Source organism: Myotis brandtii, unplaced genomic scaffold, assembly GCF_000412655.1.
Source record: "Myotis brandtii unplaced genomic scaffold, ASM41265v1 scaffold353, whole genome shotgun sequence".
In the NCBI taxonomy this organism is placed as follows: domain Eukaryota; kingdom Metazoa; phylum Chordata; class Mammalia; order Chiroptera; family Vespertilionidae; genus Myotis; species Myotis brandtii.
The window spans coordinates 861,509-875,705 of NW_005363578.1; the positions used below are offsets into that span (position 1 = coordinate 861,509).

Here is a 14,197-nt window from a genome sequence, read left to right on the forward strand (position 1 = left end):
AGAAATAGACTTCCAAGTCCAGGAAGCGCAGAGAACCCCAAACAAAAGGAATCCAAAGAGGACCACACCAAGACACATCATAATTAAAATGCCAAGAGCAAAAGACAAAGAGAGAATCTTAAAAGCAGCAAGAGAAAAAAAGTCAGTTACCTATAAGGGAGTACCCATACGACTGTCAGCTGATTTCTCAACAGAAACCATGCAGGCCAGAAGAGAGTGGCAAGAAATATTCAAAGTGATGAATAGCAAGAACCTACAACCAAGATTACTTTATCCAGCAAAGCTATCATTCAGAATTGAAGGTCAGATAAAGAGCTTCACAGATAAGAAAAAGCTAAAGGAGTTCATCACCACCAAACCAGCATTATATGAAATGCTGAAAGGTATTCTTTAAGAAGAGGAAGAAGAAAAAGGAACTCTTACCATTTGCCACACCATGGATGGAACTAGAGAGCATTATGCTAAGTGAAATAAGCCAGTCAGAGAAGGATAAATACCACATGATCTCACTCATTTGTGGAATATAATGAACATCATAAACTGATGAACAAGGACTGATCCAGAGATGGAGAGGCATTGATTGGACTGTCGGGCCTTGGAGGGAAGGTAGGGGAGGGCAGGGTTAAGGGGGAAAGATCAACCAAAGGACGTACATGCAAGCATATAGGTCTAACCAATGGACACGGACAACGGGGGGGTGAGGGCATGAGCGGGGAGGGGGGTTAGGGGGTAATGTGGGTATAAGGACACATATGTAATATCTTAATCAATAAAAAAATATATAAAAAAAAATAAAAATAAATAAATAAATAAATTACTGATCTTTAAACAAAGTACTGCAGAGTAAAAGGGAAATACAAAATGGATTTTTAAGAGAACAACCAAAACAAATTTTACATTGCCATTTTTGAATGGTTATTGATATTATGATGAAAATGTAGGCATAGCATATTTGTACTGTTTATTTTATATTATTTTAATTAAATTAAAGTTGATATCAAGTTAGAAAATCCACAAAACACCAATTACTATGGAAACCATTTAATTATATGCACTCAAATTTCTACATAACCTCTGATGGAAAGTTTTCTCTGTCCTGTTTTTGTTGTGTAATTTCATACACTGTTTCCTTCCCTAAAGGAAATACTTACTTGATTCAGTTCTTGGATAAAAATGACCTGTCACTAATGTTTGCTTTAAAGGGTTTTTGCTTTTTTAACAACAAAAACACTGAATACTGAAAGAAAAATCAAGGCACAAGGGATTACAGATCAGCTGCTGTGGTATAAATCAATATTTGAAATGCATAATAGTGACTTTTCTTCCCTCCAAAGTAGGAATTTTTTGTGCTTAATTTCTTGTTTTATTAAAATGTCAAACTGTGTCTAGGAAGGCCTTCAAATTTAGCTTTGGTTTCTATTTAAATGTACTGCTCAATAACTAGTACAAGAACATTAATGCAATTGCACTTTATGTTTGATTCCTGTGCCCTGTTAGGGTTGCTGAAACTGGCGATTTCATGAATGGACAACTACCATGCTCCTGGCTATGTTAGAGAATCCGCTAATTCTCTAATCTCCTACCTTCAGCAACGGGGATTGGTATGAAAAATCTCCAACCAGTCACATCTAGAAACGCATCATAATCATCATCCTTCTTAATATAAATGTAGGGGCAGACACGTCTTCCCTTCTTTAAGAAAAAAGCCTGTATTGTTAAAAGTATTACATGTCCCTTTTTTTCTCCCATTGACCCCTTGTAGTCCGCCTTTGCTTCCTGCCCCAGGTATCCACCACCCTATTGTCTGTGTCCATGGGTTATGCATATGTCATACAAGTTCTTTGGCTGATCTCTTCCCACCCAACCCCATCATCTTCTCTTCTTCAAACAGATTTTTGTAGGACAGTAGCCTTTGGATATACGTCCAGTATTCCCTCCTTAACCGCAGTTTCTCTTTCTCTGGTTTCAGTTACCCACACTCAACCCTGGGCCAAAAATATTAAATAGAAAATCCCAGAAATAAACAATTCATAAATATTAAATTATGTGTCATTCTGAGTAGCATGATGAAATCTCCCACTGTCCCAGGAAGTGAACTATCCTTTTGTCCAACTTATGAACACTGTGTATGCCTCCTGCCAGGAGGTCACTTAGAAGGCTTCTTGGTTAATAGACTATTCAGGTAGTGCTTGTGCTCAAGTTACCCTTATTTTAATTAATGATGGCCCCAAACCACAAGACCACAAGAGTTGTGATGCTGGCAATGTGGATATGCCAAAGAGAAACGGTAAAGTGCTTTCTTTAAGTAAAAGGTATGTATGGGGGGAGGGGGTGCACAGTATACATAAGACTCTGTACTATCCCTGGTGTCAGGCTTCCACTGAGGGTCTTGGGAAGATTTCCCCCAAATATAGATAGACTACTGTATTTCTTTATTGCCTAAATTTTTCCAAACATTTTATGTTATGATTTATGTACTAAAAGACTTATGCCTTCAAATTCTCTTTTAGCATTTTATTCCACTCTCAGTTTGCACTGAGAAGAGTTCTCAGTCTAACGCTACACATCAAATGTACCGATTTTGCAACCCTGGTCCCCTGTACTCAGGTGCCCACCTTCCCGATTTCTACTGCGTGCCTCTGCCCCCCCCCCTGGGGGGGGTACTGCTGGAGGGTATGAATGACAGCATCACAATGGAAGTGTCAGATGGTGGCATCATCATCCTTGGACGCCAGCATCCCTGTTACTTCGGTGTCTCACTACAGAGACACTAAGGCTAAAGGTTAAAGGATGCGGTTTATTAAATAATTCAAGACATTAACCTTCAACCTGCACACCGATGGCAGCCTATTAAGTTTACGCTGCTATGATTCATGTTTGGTGTTTACTGATGCTAAAGCATGATTCCTGTTTGCTTTCCTTCTATTGCTACCCAGTAATGCGGTGGGGAGAATGAAAAAGGGGACAGGACCCACGCCAAGGGACAATAAGAACAGCAGCTTCACTTGCATAAAGAAGATTGAAGCCTTCCGCCCTCCCTCCATCTCTCCGCGTAGGCCCCAGTGCACAGCTGCGTCACTTACAGGGAGGAGGAGGCGCTGAGGCAGAGAGAAAATTGTATTGTGAGGACCTTGACAGCGTTTCCTTTCGCCTCCCTATATTTTCCGGAATATTTCTTTTTCTCTCTTACAAACTGACTATATAAAACCACCCCTTCTCCACCTTGCAGAAGGCATTTGACTTTCTCAGAAACACACCGGGCAAGCTCTCAGAGAATCTCAGAGGGGCGAGGGACAGGGGCGCAGGTGCACGCAGCAGGCTGGGTGAGGGGAGCGCTTCTTGGAGACTTGGGGCTCTTTCTCTCTCTCTCTCCCTCTTGGCGCTTTCCAGGCGCTGAACTCAGCTGCAAGGACTGGAGACCCCACACCTTTCCAACTGAAGCGGTGCCGCGGGCGCCTCCCAGGGAGGTGTATCCAGCTGCCTCCACCTCCCTGAGCTCCGGAGCGCTCGGACCTCCCTCTCTCGCGCGTCTCCAGCATCAGGGTCCTCCCTCCCACCGTAAGGACGGAGCTCCTGAGCGGAGATCGGGAAATCTCAGCCCTCAGCTTCCCTATCCTGCCTCTGCTCCCGGCCGGTGGGCTCCCCACGCGCAAGTCCTGCGGACCTGACCGCCGCTGAGCCGCTCAGCTCTGCTGTCCGAGCCCCCGTGGTCGCCTGGCGGAGCGCGCATCCCGCCTCGCTGCGTCGCCTGCTCCGGGTGCGGAGAGCACACCCAGCCTCGTCCTGCAACCCCGGGCTCCGCGGACTTCCCCCGCCAGCCGGCCCGTCCACTCCCGCGCCCGCTGAGGTGCCTGAGCCGTCCTTGCATCAAGCATGTCGGGCTCTGGACGAAAAGACTTCGATGTGAAACACATCCTGCGACTCCGCTGGAAACTCTTCAGTCACCCGTCCCCGTCCCCGGGCGGCCCGGCGGGGGGCGGCTGCTTGCAGCAGGACAGCAGCGGCAGTTTCGAGCATTGGGGACCCAGCCAGAACCGCCTGCTCAAAAGCCAAGAGAAGGGCAGCGTGAGCACATTCTGGAAGAAGCCTTCTTCTTCCTCCTCCTCCACTTCGTCTTCCTCCCCATCCTCTTCCTCCTCTCCCTTCAACCCACTGAATGGCACCCTGCTGCCAGTGGCCACGCGGCTGCAGCAAGGGGCGCCCAGACAGGGCACCCCACCGCCTGCCAGGACTCTCTTCTACGTTGAGTCCCTAGAGGAGGAGGAAGTGCCCGGCATGGACTTTTCTGGGCCGCACGAAAAAGGGCTGGTCCTGCAGGAGCTCAAAGTGGAGCCGGCCAACTCGAGCCAGGCAACAGGTGAAGGCTGTGGACACAGGTACAGTCAGTCCCCACGGGACATCCAAGCATCTCCCACTTTTCACTCCTTTCCCCCACCCCTGTGTGCTTTGCTACTTAGTAAGTCTGAAAGGTTGCAGGTTGAACATTTTGGTTCAGAGATGCCAGCAGGGTTTTTATGTCCCAAGTTGTCATCTCGTTAAAAGTTTGTTCATTAATTTCTACCGCTTCAAACATACTGTTTTCCTTTGGCAAGTTCTCAGAGTTGTAAGCAGAAATTGAACATAGATTCACTTTGATAAGTCTCTAGGGGGAGTGGTTCTCATGTTTCTGAGGATACAGTATTTTCTGTCATTAAATTATATCAGTCTTCCAGTTATCTGATGTCAAGTGAAACGTGTTTAACCACCACTCAACTGCACCTTACAGACTGGCTTAATAACTGACTTAGCAAGTTATCCGGGATCCCTGTGGCTTGAATCTATATTCCAGGAGGAATGAGGTGCACAGATGAGTAGCCTCCTGGACAGTAGCATTGTCTCCCCCCCAACCCCCATCCATGAAATAGAGTGTTATTCTCCATCCCAACTTCTTTTTATCCTTTACTTTTGCCTTGTTCAAAGTCTTAGAATTGAACTGTTGCTGAGCCCACTGGCTTTCAGCGTTTCTGATTTGTTGGCTCAGTATGGGATTGTGTATCCTTACCAAGCAGGTCAACATCATTTCTTGTTTATTTCTAATATTTTACCCCTTTGGGTAGAGTTCTACTTTCAAGACTTATAGAAAACCTTCACACACATGAAAATTCTTCAAAGTTTTACATTTTTGGAGAATGACTCATTACTCTGCAACAGATAATTACTAGGTTTGGCATGTAGGGAGGATATCAAAAGATCTGCATTTGTCTTATGTGATATCAAAACACATATTGAAGATATATATAGGAGAAACGAAATGATAATGAGTATGTTAATAAAAACTAATTACCTAACAAATTAGAAACAGAAGCAACTTTTTAAACTTGGCTGATTGAATCAGCTTCTTGTGAATTAAGTCACAGATAAATACATAAAACAAAATCATATGTATGTGTACTTTAATTATGTTGACAAATGTGAGTGTAGAGATATAAAGAAATCCTTGAATTGCTTCACTTATATGGATTATGTTGGTTTAAATTTGAATCTAACAGCCTTGAACATAATCACAAAATAAATGTGAGATAATTATTTTAAAGAGGAAGTAGTTTAATTTGCATTTTTCAAGTATGTCAAAGTTTTATCCCCCCCCCCCACATACAGGAAATCAAATGTAAGTTTATTTATTACTCAAATAAGATATTTTACCAAGAAGGTTAGAATTTTGGGTACCAATAACACCATGAAGTTATTTGATTTATGCATTCACTCGTTACCTGTAGTTTTAGACCTATTTATTATTTTTTTAAATAAAATATGTTGGGTTTTACCCAGTTTTGGCAATCATTCATAAACATTTACCAATTCACCTTATATATGTAAAAGACAGATAAAACATTTACTAATTGCTATTTTATTGAAATTGATATATTGTGACTCAGTTCAATAAAAAAGTAGATGAATTATTTTGTTTTGTGATGTCTTCAAGTCAGCTTAAAATATTTGATGTTCTGGGAATATTAATGTTTGATCATTTAAAAGACAATTTGCTTTATAACAAATAGAGTTGTATGTAAATTAGTCAAATATGGCATGAGTAATTTCTGAAAGACTTTCTTGTAAGTTGGAGGATTTGAAAATATTAATGGAATACTGACATAAGAAATTATAATAAAAAATAAAACCAATGACTGATAGCTCACTTAGGGAAAATACCATCAGAATTAGCTTCCAGTCCCCCCCCCTTTTTTCTAAATATACATCAGTGTTTTTATTCACAAAGAGTTTTAAGTGAAAAGTATTCTGAAAACAAGCCTAACACCACCTTAAATCATACTTAATATTGGAATGGAAGTCTCCTATGGGATTTTGTATATGTAAAATATAAAAATCAAATTTTATTTTATTTTTAAATTCTTATTAGTGCTTAAATCCTTTAGATTAATTTAAATTTCTCACTGGACAAACAAGTTAGCACTGGTTTGTATTCTCAGGGGTATAGTATGTACCTAAACCTTCATAGAACATTGGTTCTGTTATCAAGATTGATTGAATTTATACTACTAACCTTGATAATTAGTTATTATCAATATTATATTAACATATGGTAAAAATAAGGTTCATTTCACAGAAGAGACAGCATTTCCAAAGTTATATACTGAATGGAAAATAATAAAGTAATTTGTAATGTTGATTTACTTTTGTTTCTTATCATAACTTCTGCAGCAAATCAAGATAATGTTTATAATGATGAATGAATACATAAACTATATAAACCCAGCATGATAATCTTGATTACTGGGGTCATTATTATATCATTGTACTGTGATGTCAGTGACTTGATATTTAGCAATTAGTTTTATCAAGTCTGACTGATATGCTAAAAAATATGTTCATATATACAGCAAGAGTTGGCCTCTTTTTTGTTCTCTTCCTGCATATTCTGATCTCTCTGCATTGATTTAAGTTGTTGTTCAAACAACAGCTGAAGGATGCTCAGGGAAAAGCTGCCCATATTCTCAGAATTCTAGAAAGGTCAAATTATCATGGAGGTGAAACATAAAGGCAGCAGTAAACTAATTTGATGCCCAAACCCAGCCTTTATCTTATTCCACCCTGTCAGACATACATACACAAATCTCAGTATTCTAATACCTCAACCATTATATCGTTAAAAATTATAACTTTTACAGTAATAGCCTCCTGACCTATGCTTTTAATCATTTTTCTCTACTGTCCACACTTAGTTGTTGGAAAGTGTATAAAATCTCAGCTATTCAGATCAGCATATGTATTTTGATATGAATAGTTTTGTCCAAAATTTATATGTAGTAAACTGAGAAACCAAAGAGAAATATTTATATTATTGCAGTGTGTACAGATGTGAGTAGAAGAGATATCATGTTTGACTGCTTATTTTTTCATTTTCTAAATTCTCACAGAATGCAGTCATCTGATTCCATGGTTTTAGTTACCATCCCTAAACTCTATTTCTATATTTGCAATTCAAAACCTAGACTTCCCTCTGACCTGTGGTCTGACAAATCCACCTCTCTGCTTAACCCCTGTGGTGATTATCACAGAGACAGCATAAATACATGTAGAAAATTGAGCTCATAATCTCCCTTCTCTTTGCTCAATGTCCTTCTCTGTCAGAGGGTAGCTCTCTATGTATTGGTTTCTGTAAACCAGAAATCCGGGTCTTACTTGCCCAAATCCTCTTTCCCACAATTTTCAATATTTCACCTAGAACTGTCACTTTTACTTGAAAAATGCCCCCATATTTGTCCCACTTCTCTCCATCCCCATTGTCTACACCAATTCTAAGATATTGTCCTCTTTCAACTCAACTGCCATCTGCATCATATTCCTTCATTAATTTTGCCACCTGTAATCCATTCTCCTTACTAGAGTCAATGAAAATTATATTAAAAGAAAATCTGAACTATTTCGCCACATCCCTGGCTCTCCTCCCCCTGATCTACAAAACATTTCTACCATCCTCTGACCTCAATCCATACTTTGGGCATCTGGGCCCTGAGTGATGTGGCTCTTATCTGCTAGCGAGGCCCTTCAATCACCAACCCCCCTATCACCCTCTGCCTTCAAGACTCCATGTCGTTCTTTATCATTTTCTCTGCCTCTGGGCCTCACAAACTTGTTACCTCTATTTGTATAGTGACTCCCCTTTTCTTAACACAACCTTTCCTGAGTGTATTCCTATTCATCATTGAAATGTCTTGCATAAAGGTCTGCACCTTTCTCAGAGAAGCATTCATTAATTCTCCCAGGCAAATTTTTAACTTAAAACATTTTTGGAATATGCAATCTTCTTGTTGTATGTTCTTTGAGTAACTGCTCTCTACTTTTTAATTTCTTATTGTAGCTTATAAGCATACATTATTAGTTGTGTTGCTTTTATTGTTTGTTGTTAACTACAGTTGCCCAGTGGACAGGGTGTTTGTTTTGGTCATCATTTTATCTCTATCCAAGAACATACATGTAGTTACTCAATAAATGCTGTTGAGTGAATAAATATTTTTCATAATAATGAGTGACATTGATTACAACCTGGTTATTTGGCAGGTAGCATATTGAATATTTGTATTGTGTAATTTAATATTCAGAATAACTCTATGATTCTCATACAATTATATATCCCTTTGGAACAATGATTACATAAATGAGAAAACTGAGATATAAACAGGCAATTTGCCCAGAGTAACAGACTTTTAAGTAATATAGCTAGAATTTTTTTGTGATTCAACTTTAATTTTTTTTGTTCTAATTCATTTGTTCTTTTATTACAGAAGGTCTATTATACTTTGTTGAATGTGTATTTTCTTTTTTTTCTTTATTGATCAAGGTACTTCGTATGTGTCCTTATTCCCCCATTGCCACCTACACCCCCACTCATGCCCTCACCCCCCTGGTGTCTATGTCCATTGGTTAGGCTTATATGCATGCATACAAGTCTTTTTACTTTATTTTTTAATAAACTTATTGGGATGGCATTGGTCAATAAAATCATATAGGTTTGAAGTGTATGATTCTATAATATATTATTTGTATATTGCATTGTTTGTTTACCATACACAGTCAAATCTTCTGTCACCGTCTATTTGACTCAGTTTACCCTTTACTACCTCTGCTGGACTTTTAGTCTTTGCTATCTGATCCCAGACACCATATTTTTCAGGCCACTTTGCCAACTCTCCTTTCCCTCTGCTTAAACAGGCGAGTGGAACATAATAAAAGAGGATCTAACTAAGGTTATTATAAAGCAGTTCTTTTTATTCCTTTGGTGGAAGTTATGCTTGTTTGAATGTTTACATAGACTTATTAACATGATCCTAATGCCCAATGCCTTCCTTATAAGTTTCAAAGAAGACTTCTCAGCCCAAATTAGAAAACACAAAGTAATTTTCTGAAGTACGATACATTTGTAGCATTTAACTTTATAATTCAACAAAAGTATGAGGGGATCACTTAGACAAGGTAAATAATTTAATGTTGGAGCCTAAAAGAGAGCTTTATGATAGAAAATGTGCTTCTGAACGTCAGAACCTTTGATACAGAGAAATAGCACAGAAAAATAGCATACGCCATTTGAACCTCATGGAAGTTGGTGGGACCTGAGCCAGGTATTTAATTTTTTAAAAAAATATGTTTTATTGATTTTGAGAGAGAGAGGAAGGGAGAGGGAGATGAGAGAAATCTTGATGAGAGAGAAACATCATAGCCCCCTACTGGGGTAAAGCTACAGTCAGGTGCCCTGACCTGGAATCAAACAGGTGACCTCTTGGTTCCTGGGTCAATACTCAACCCCTGAACCACACCAGCTGGGCATGTGTGAGGTATTTAAAATGAAAAAGAATCAGTCTTGCCTCAAAAGGTAAAACAATTTTTAAAATGGTAAAGAACTATTTTTCAGGAAAGTTGTTCTAAAACCGTGCTTCTATGGAAGACTAAAATGAACTAATGTTTATGTTTCCCCCACAACCCCAATTTCATAGTGGGGAAAAAAACAGCATGGGCTGATTTTACTCAATTTTATGTCTTTTGGGTAATTTATCCTAAACTTTGGAATTATACAGCCTATTGCTATTTAAGGCAGAACTAGCAAAGATGATAGTTGAAAGCTTTTTTAAAAAATATATTTTATTGATTTTTTACAGAGAGGAAGGGAGAGAGATAGAGAGTTAGAAACATCGATGAAAGAGAAACATCCATCACCTGCCTCCTGCACTCCCTCTACTGGGGATGTGCCCGCAACCAAGGTACATGCCCTTGACCAGAATCGAAGCTGGGACTCTTTAGTCTGCAGGCGGACGCTCTATCCACTGAGCCAAACCGGTTAGGGCGAAAACTTTTTTTTTTTTTTTACCTATTTCAGGATGGATTCATCAATATTACATGGCATTCTGCAAATAAGCCCACAATATTCAGGTGCCCTCCCCTATCAACATGTTTGTTTTAAGCAAACTAAGAAGATCATAAAGGAAAAAGAAATGAGACCACTAGGTTGGATTTTCAGGTACCCAAATCTCCAGAGCTATCTGAAAGAAAGATGTGAATACAAATGCTAGATTACATAATTATAACTCTTAATTACAACAAACACAAAAGACCATATTCTGGTTTTCATTAATAAATTTCCAATGAATACTTTGTAAACTATATTATTAACCTCTTTTTAGGTACTATTTTAAAATAATTTTAAAGTAATATAGAAATCTTCCCTATTCAATCAAAATCAGCTTTTGGTTAACAGAACATAATATTGATCAGATATTTGCTTCCGTTGTTTTTTTTTTTTTTCAAGACTTAAAGATAATTTGTGTATCTGGGGAAGACGTGCTTGTAACAATCAAATGTTAAGTCCTGTCTTATTGATTTTGATTAATAGTTCTTATAGAATTTACAGAAAATTGAGATCTGCAGTATATTTTAGAGTTAAAGTTTCTATTTCTCTCATTCTGTCTTTCTCTCTTTCTTTCTTACATTCTTTCTTTCTTTCCTTCCTTTTTACCATCCAAAATAACTTTAGGTGTTTTTGTTTGTTTGTTTGGTAGTTGTAATAACAAATACTCTTGAATTTACATATTAGTTTAAGCCAGATATTAATTTACCTTTCTGAATTTAAAATTGTGTTATTGAAAACATTAAAGAAAATATCTGATGCAGGCACAGATAATCTGAGCAAATTAAAGATGGTTTTGAAGATCTTATAAATCAAGTATACGCAACAATACATATATATAGCCTATTGTACAATATAGCTTTGATGCTAGCTACCTTTGCTGACTTCTTTGGCCAGGATTTAAAAACAATTTGATCTAAGTGAGTACTTATAAAAGCTTAACAAAAGTTACCTCAACCAGAGAGAATGTGCACTATGATTTTAATATCCCAAGAAAAATCTGTTTTGAATGGTAAGACTATGAGGCAGATAATTTTATATGAAGATCATGTCACAGAAATGCTTTTCAAAAATTGATCTTAGAATCTTCAATAATAGTAAAGAGTGGAACCAATCTGTGTTAATTCTAAGTTCAATCCTCTTCCATTTCTTTAGGTGGTCTTAGTTCAATTATAGTAACTGATTTTCATAGGAAATCTTTTAGTTCGATTTTTTATCCTTGTGATAGTTTGCCCTGGTAGATTATTTTGGCACCTTTTCTTCTTAGTGATATTGCTAGATATTTGCTTATACAAATCAGCATTTTCATCTTAACTAAAATATGATGGAACAACTTAAATTATGGTATCAAAAAATTGGGAGGATTTATATTAAGAGAGAATGGAAGTATTAACTATGTTGTAGTTTTTCAAGAGACGAGTGCCAGTACCTCTTTGTAAGATATTTTTGTGGGATTTTTTATTTTGTTTCATTTCCCTGGTAGATTTCAATTTTACTCAATATTCAAGAGGTCTCTTTAGGTCAGTATTCACAAGTAATAGAGCCTCAGAGAAAATGGAAAATATGTTGTTGATTTCTTGTATTTATGAATTTATGAATATAAAACATCCCAATTTTCTAACTCTGAGATTAAACTTTGAACTCTACTATTTTGAAAATAAATTTGGAGTAGTTTTTATCATTTGCAATAAAATTTAAATATGATACCTACTTTTCACTTACCCTACTTTTGATATACTAGCATGTAATTACAATAGAGAAGTTTATGCAAATTAGTGCTTAGATGTTTGGTATTTGGTAATCCACTGATAATTTTTAAAGATTTACTTATATAATTTCTTTCCAAAAGGCACGTAATTTTCATATAATACATAATTTATGATTCTGTTGCAGTGGTTTTGGTTAGATCAGTAAATTGTGTTTAGAATATTCCACATTATCTGCCCAGAAATTAGAAAATTAAAAAAAAACAGTTAAGATGAAAAAATCCTGGGAAAATAATATTTTAATCATTTTATTCAAGTTAGGATGAAAGAAGAACTTGTGCTCCTGTTTCTAGCCCAGATAGAATAATAGGGAATGGACTTACCCTCTCACTTGAAGCAATAACAAAGAATGAAAGAAGGAAGGGAAAAAAGACAAAATTATATATAGACAATATAGGGAGAAAGAAAGAGAGAAAGAAAGAGAAAGAGAGAGGAAGAAGAAGAAGAAGAAGAAGAAGAAGAAGAAGAAGGAGGAGGAGGAGGAGGAGGAAAGGAGGAAGGAAGGATTAAAAAGAGAAAAATGAAAGAAAAAGAAGGAAGGAAGGAAGGAAGGAAGGAAGGAAGGAAGGAAGGAAGGAAGGAAGGAAGGAAGGGAGGGAGGGAGGAAGGAAACAGTATATGAAACAATATTTTTCAAGATACTGAAGGAGAGTGATTACTAAAATATTTTTAAAAAAGAAATGAGTCCTGTGATTGCCCAGCTCACTAAGCAAGATTCCAGGCACTGTTACAGGTAAAGGGAAACCAGGAGGAACATGATAATCATGCTGGATTGAAGAGATGGAACTCAATGTGCAGGGAGACCAAGACAAAGTGTCTTTCAAGAGAACTGTCTAGCCGAAACCGGTTTGGCTCAGTGGATAGAGCGTCGGCCTGTGGACTGAAAGGTCCCAGGTTCGATTCCGGTCAAGGGCATGTACCTTGGTTGCGGGCACATCCCTAGTGGGGGATGTGCAGGAGGCAGCTGATCGATGTTTCTCTCTCATCGATGTTTCTAACTCTGTCTCTCTCCCTTCCTCTCTGTAAAAGATCAATAAAATATAAAATAAAAAAGAGAGAACTGTCTACACGGCTTTCTGACTACTATGTTGTATATCCTAAACTAATATAGAGCAGTGTTGAATGTGGACTGTAATTGAAAAATTAAAAAATAATTAAGTAAGGAAGTAAGTAATTAAATGTGGGGTCATCAGCATGTAGTTGGTTTTAGGATCCATAGAATGATATTTTACTAAAGCTATATAAGATATCACAGTTGGAGGAAGCAGAGTGAGGGGTACATGGGACTTGCTACTACTTTTTGCAACTGCAAGTAACTAATTATTCCATGTGCTTAAGAACACTACCCAAGTGTTGGGAAAGGACTATTCAAAATTAGAGGGAATAGTACCTGTTTATAACAAGCAGAATGAAAAAGCTCATAATTCATTAGAAAAGTATGTGGAAGGATATACAGTTAGTAATAGAAAATAGCTAGTCTTAGAATAAATACTTCTGTGGTACCATTTAATAAATCTCAACAGTAAAACCCAGAACGTTAAACTGTTTCCAAATAATTAACTGTGCCATATAACAAAGTTGAAGCAAAAATTAAACAAAGTAAATTTTTAAATGTCTAACAATTGAAGACAACTAGGCAACAAAGAAGTGAAAAAATATAAACTATAATGAGAAGCAAAATCAATCAAATAAAAGTGGTCCAAGACTGTAGTAGACAAGTTCATTAAAGCAGTTAAAACTATATTCCATATGTTCAAATAGTTAACTAGGGTTATAATACATATGAAAAGATCAACATCAAACTTCAAGATGAAAATAAAACTACAATGCCTGAAATGAAAAATATTCTGAATAATATTATTGACAAAGCAGAAATTGAAGAAAAACATGATGACCTTTAAAACATAGCAATGAAATAATCTACACTAATAAAAGAGAAACATGGTAATTAGCGTATGACCGCTACCCTTCCCATTGGCTAATCAGCATATCCTTATGCAAATTAACTGTCAACCAAGATGGCGGCCAGCAGCCA

General features: G+C 37.5%; 1 protein-coding gene across 1 annotated transcript in view; it reads left to right on the forward strand.

Moving 5' to 3' along the window:
• Positions 1-3,077: 3,077 nt before the first annotated feature.
• KLHL1 (kelch-like family member 1) overlaps positions 3,078-14,197 on the forward strand; it is a 378,971-nt gene continuing 367,851 nt past the window's right edge. The window contains exon 1 of the mRNA XM_005871702.2: positions 3,078-4,376. Within this exon, the coding sequence (XP_005871764.1) occupies positions 3,874-4,376 (503 nt within the window). The 5' untranslated portion in view covers positions 3,078-3,873. The remainder of the gene's footprint in view (positions 4,377-14,197) is intronic.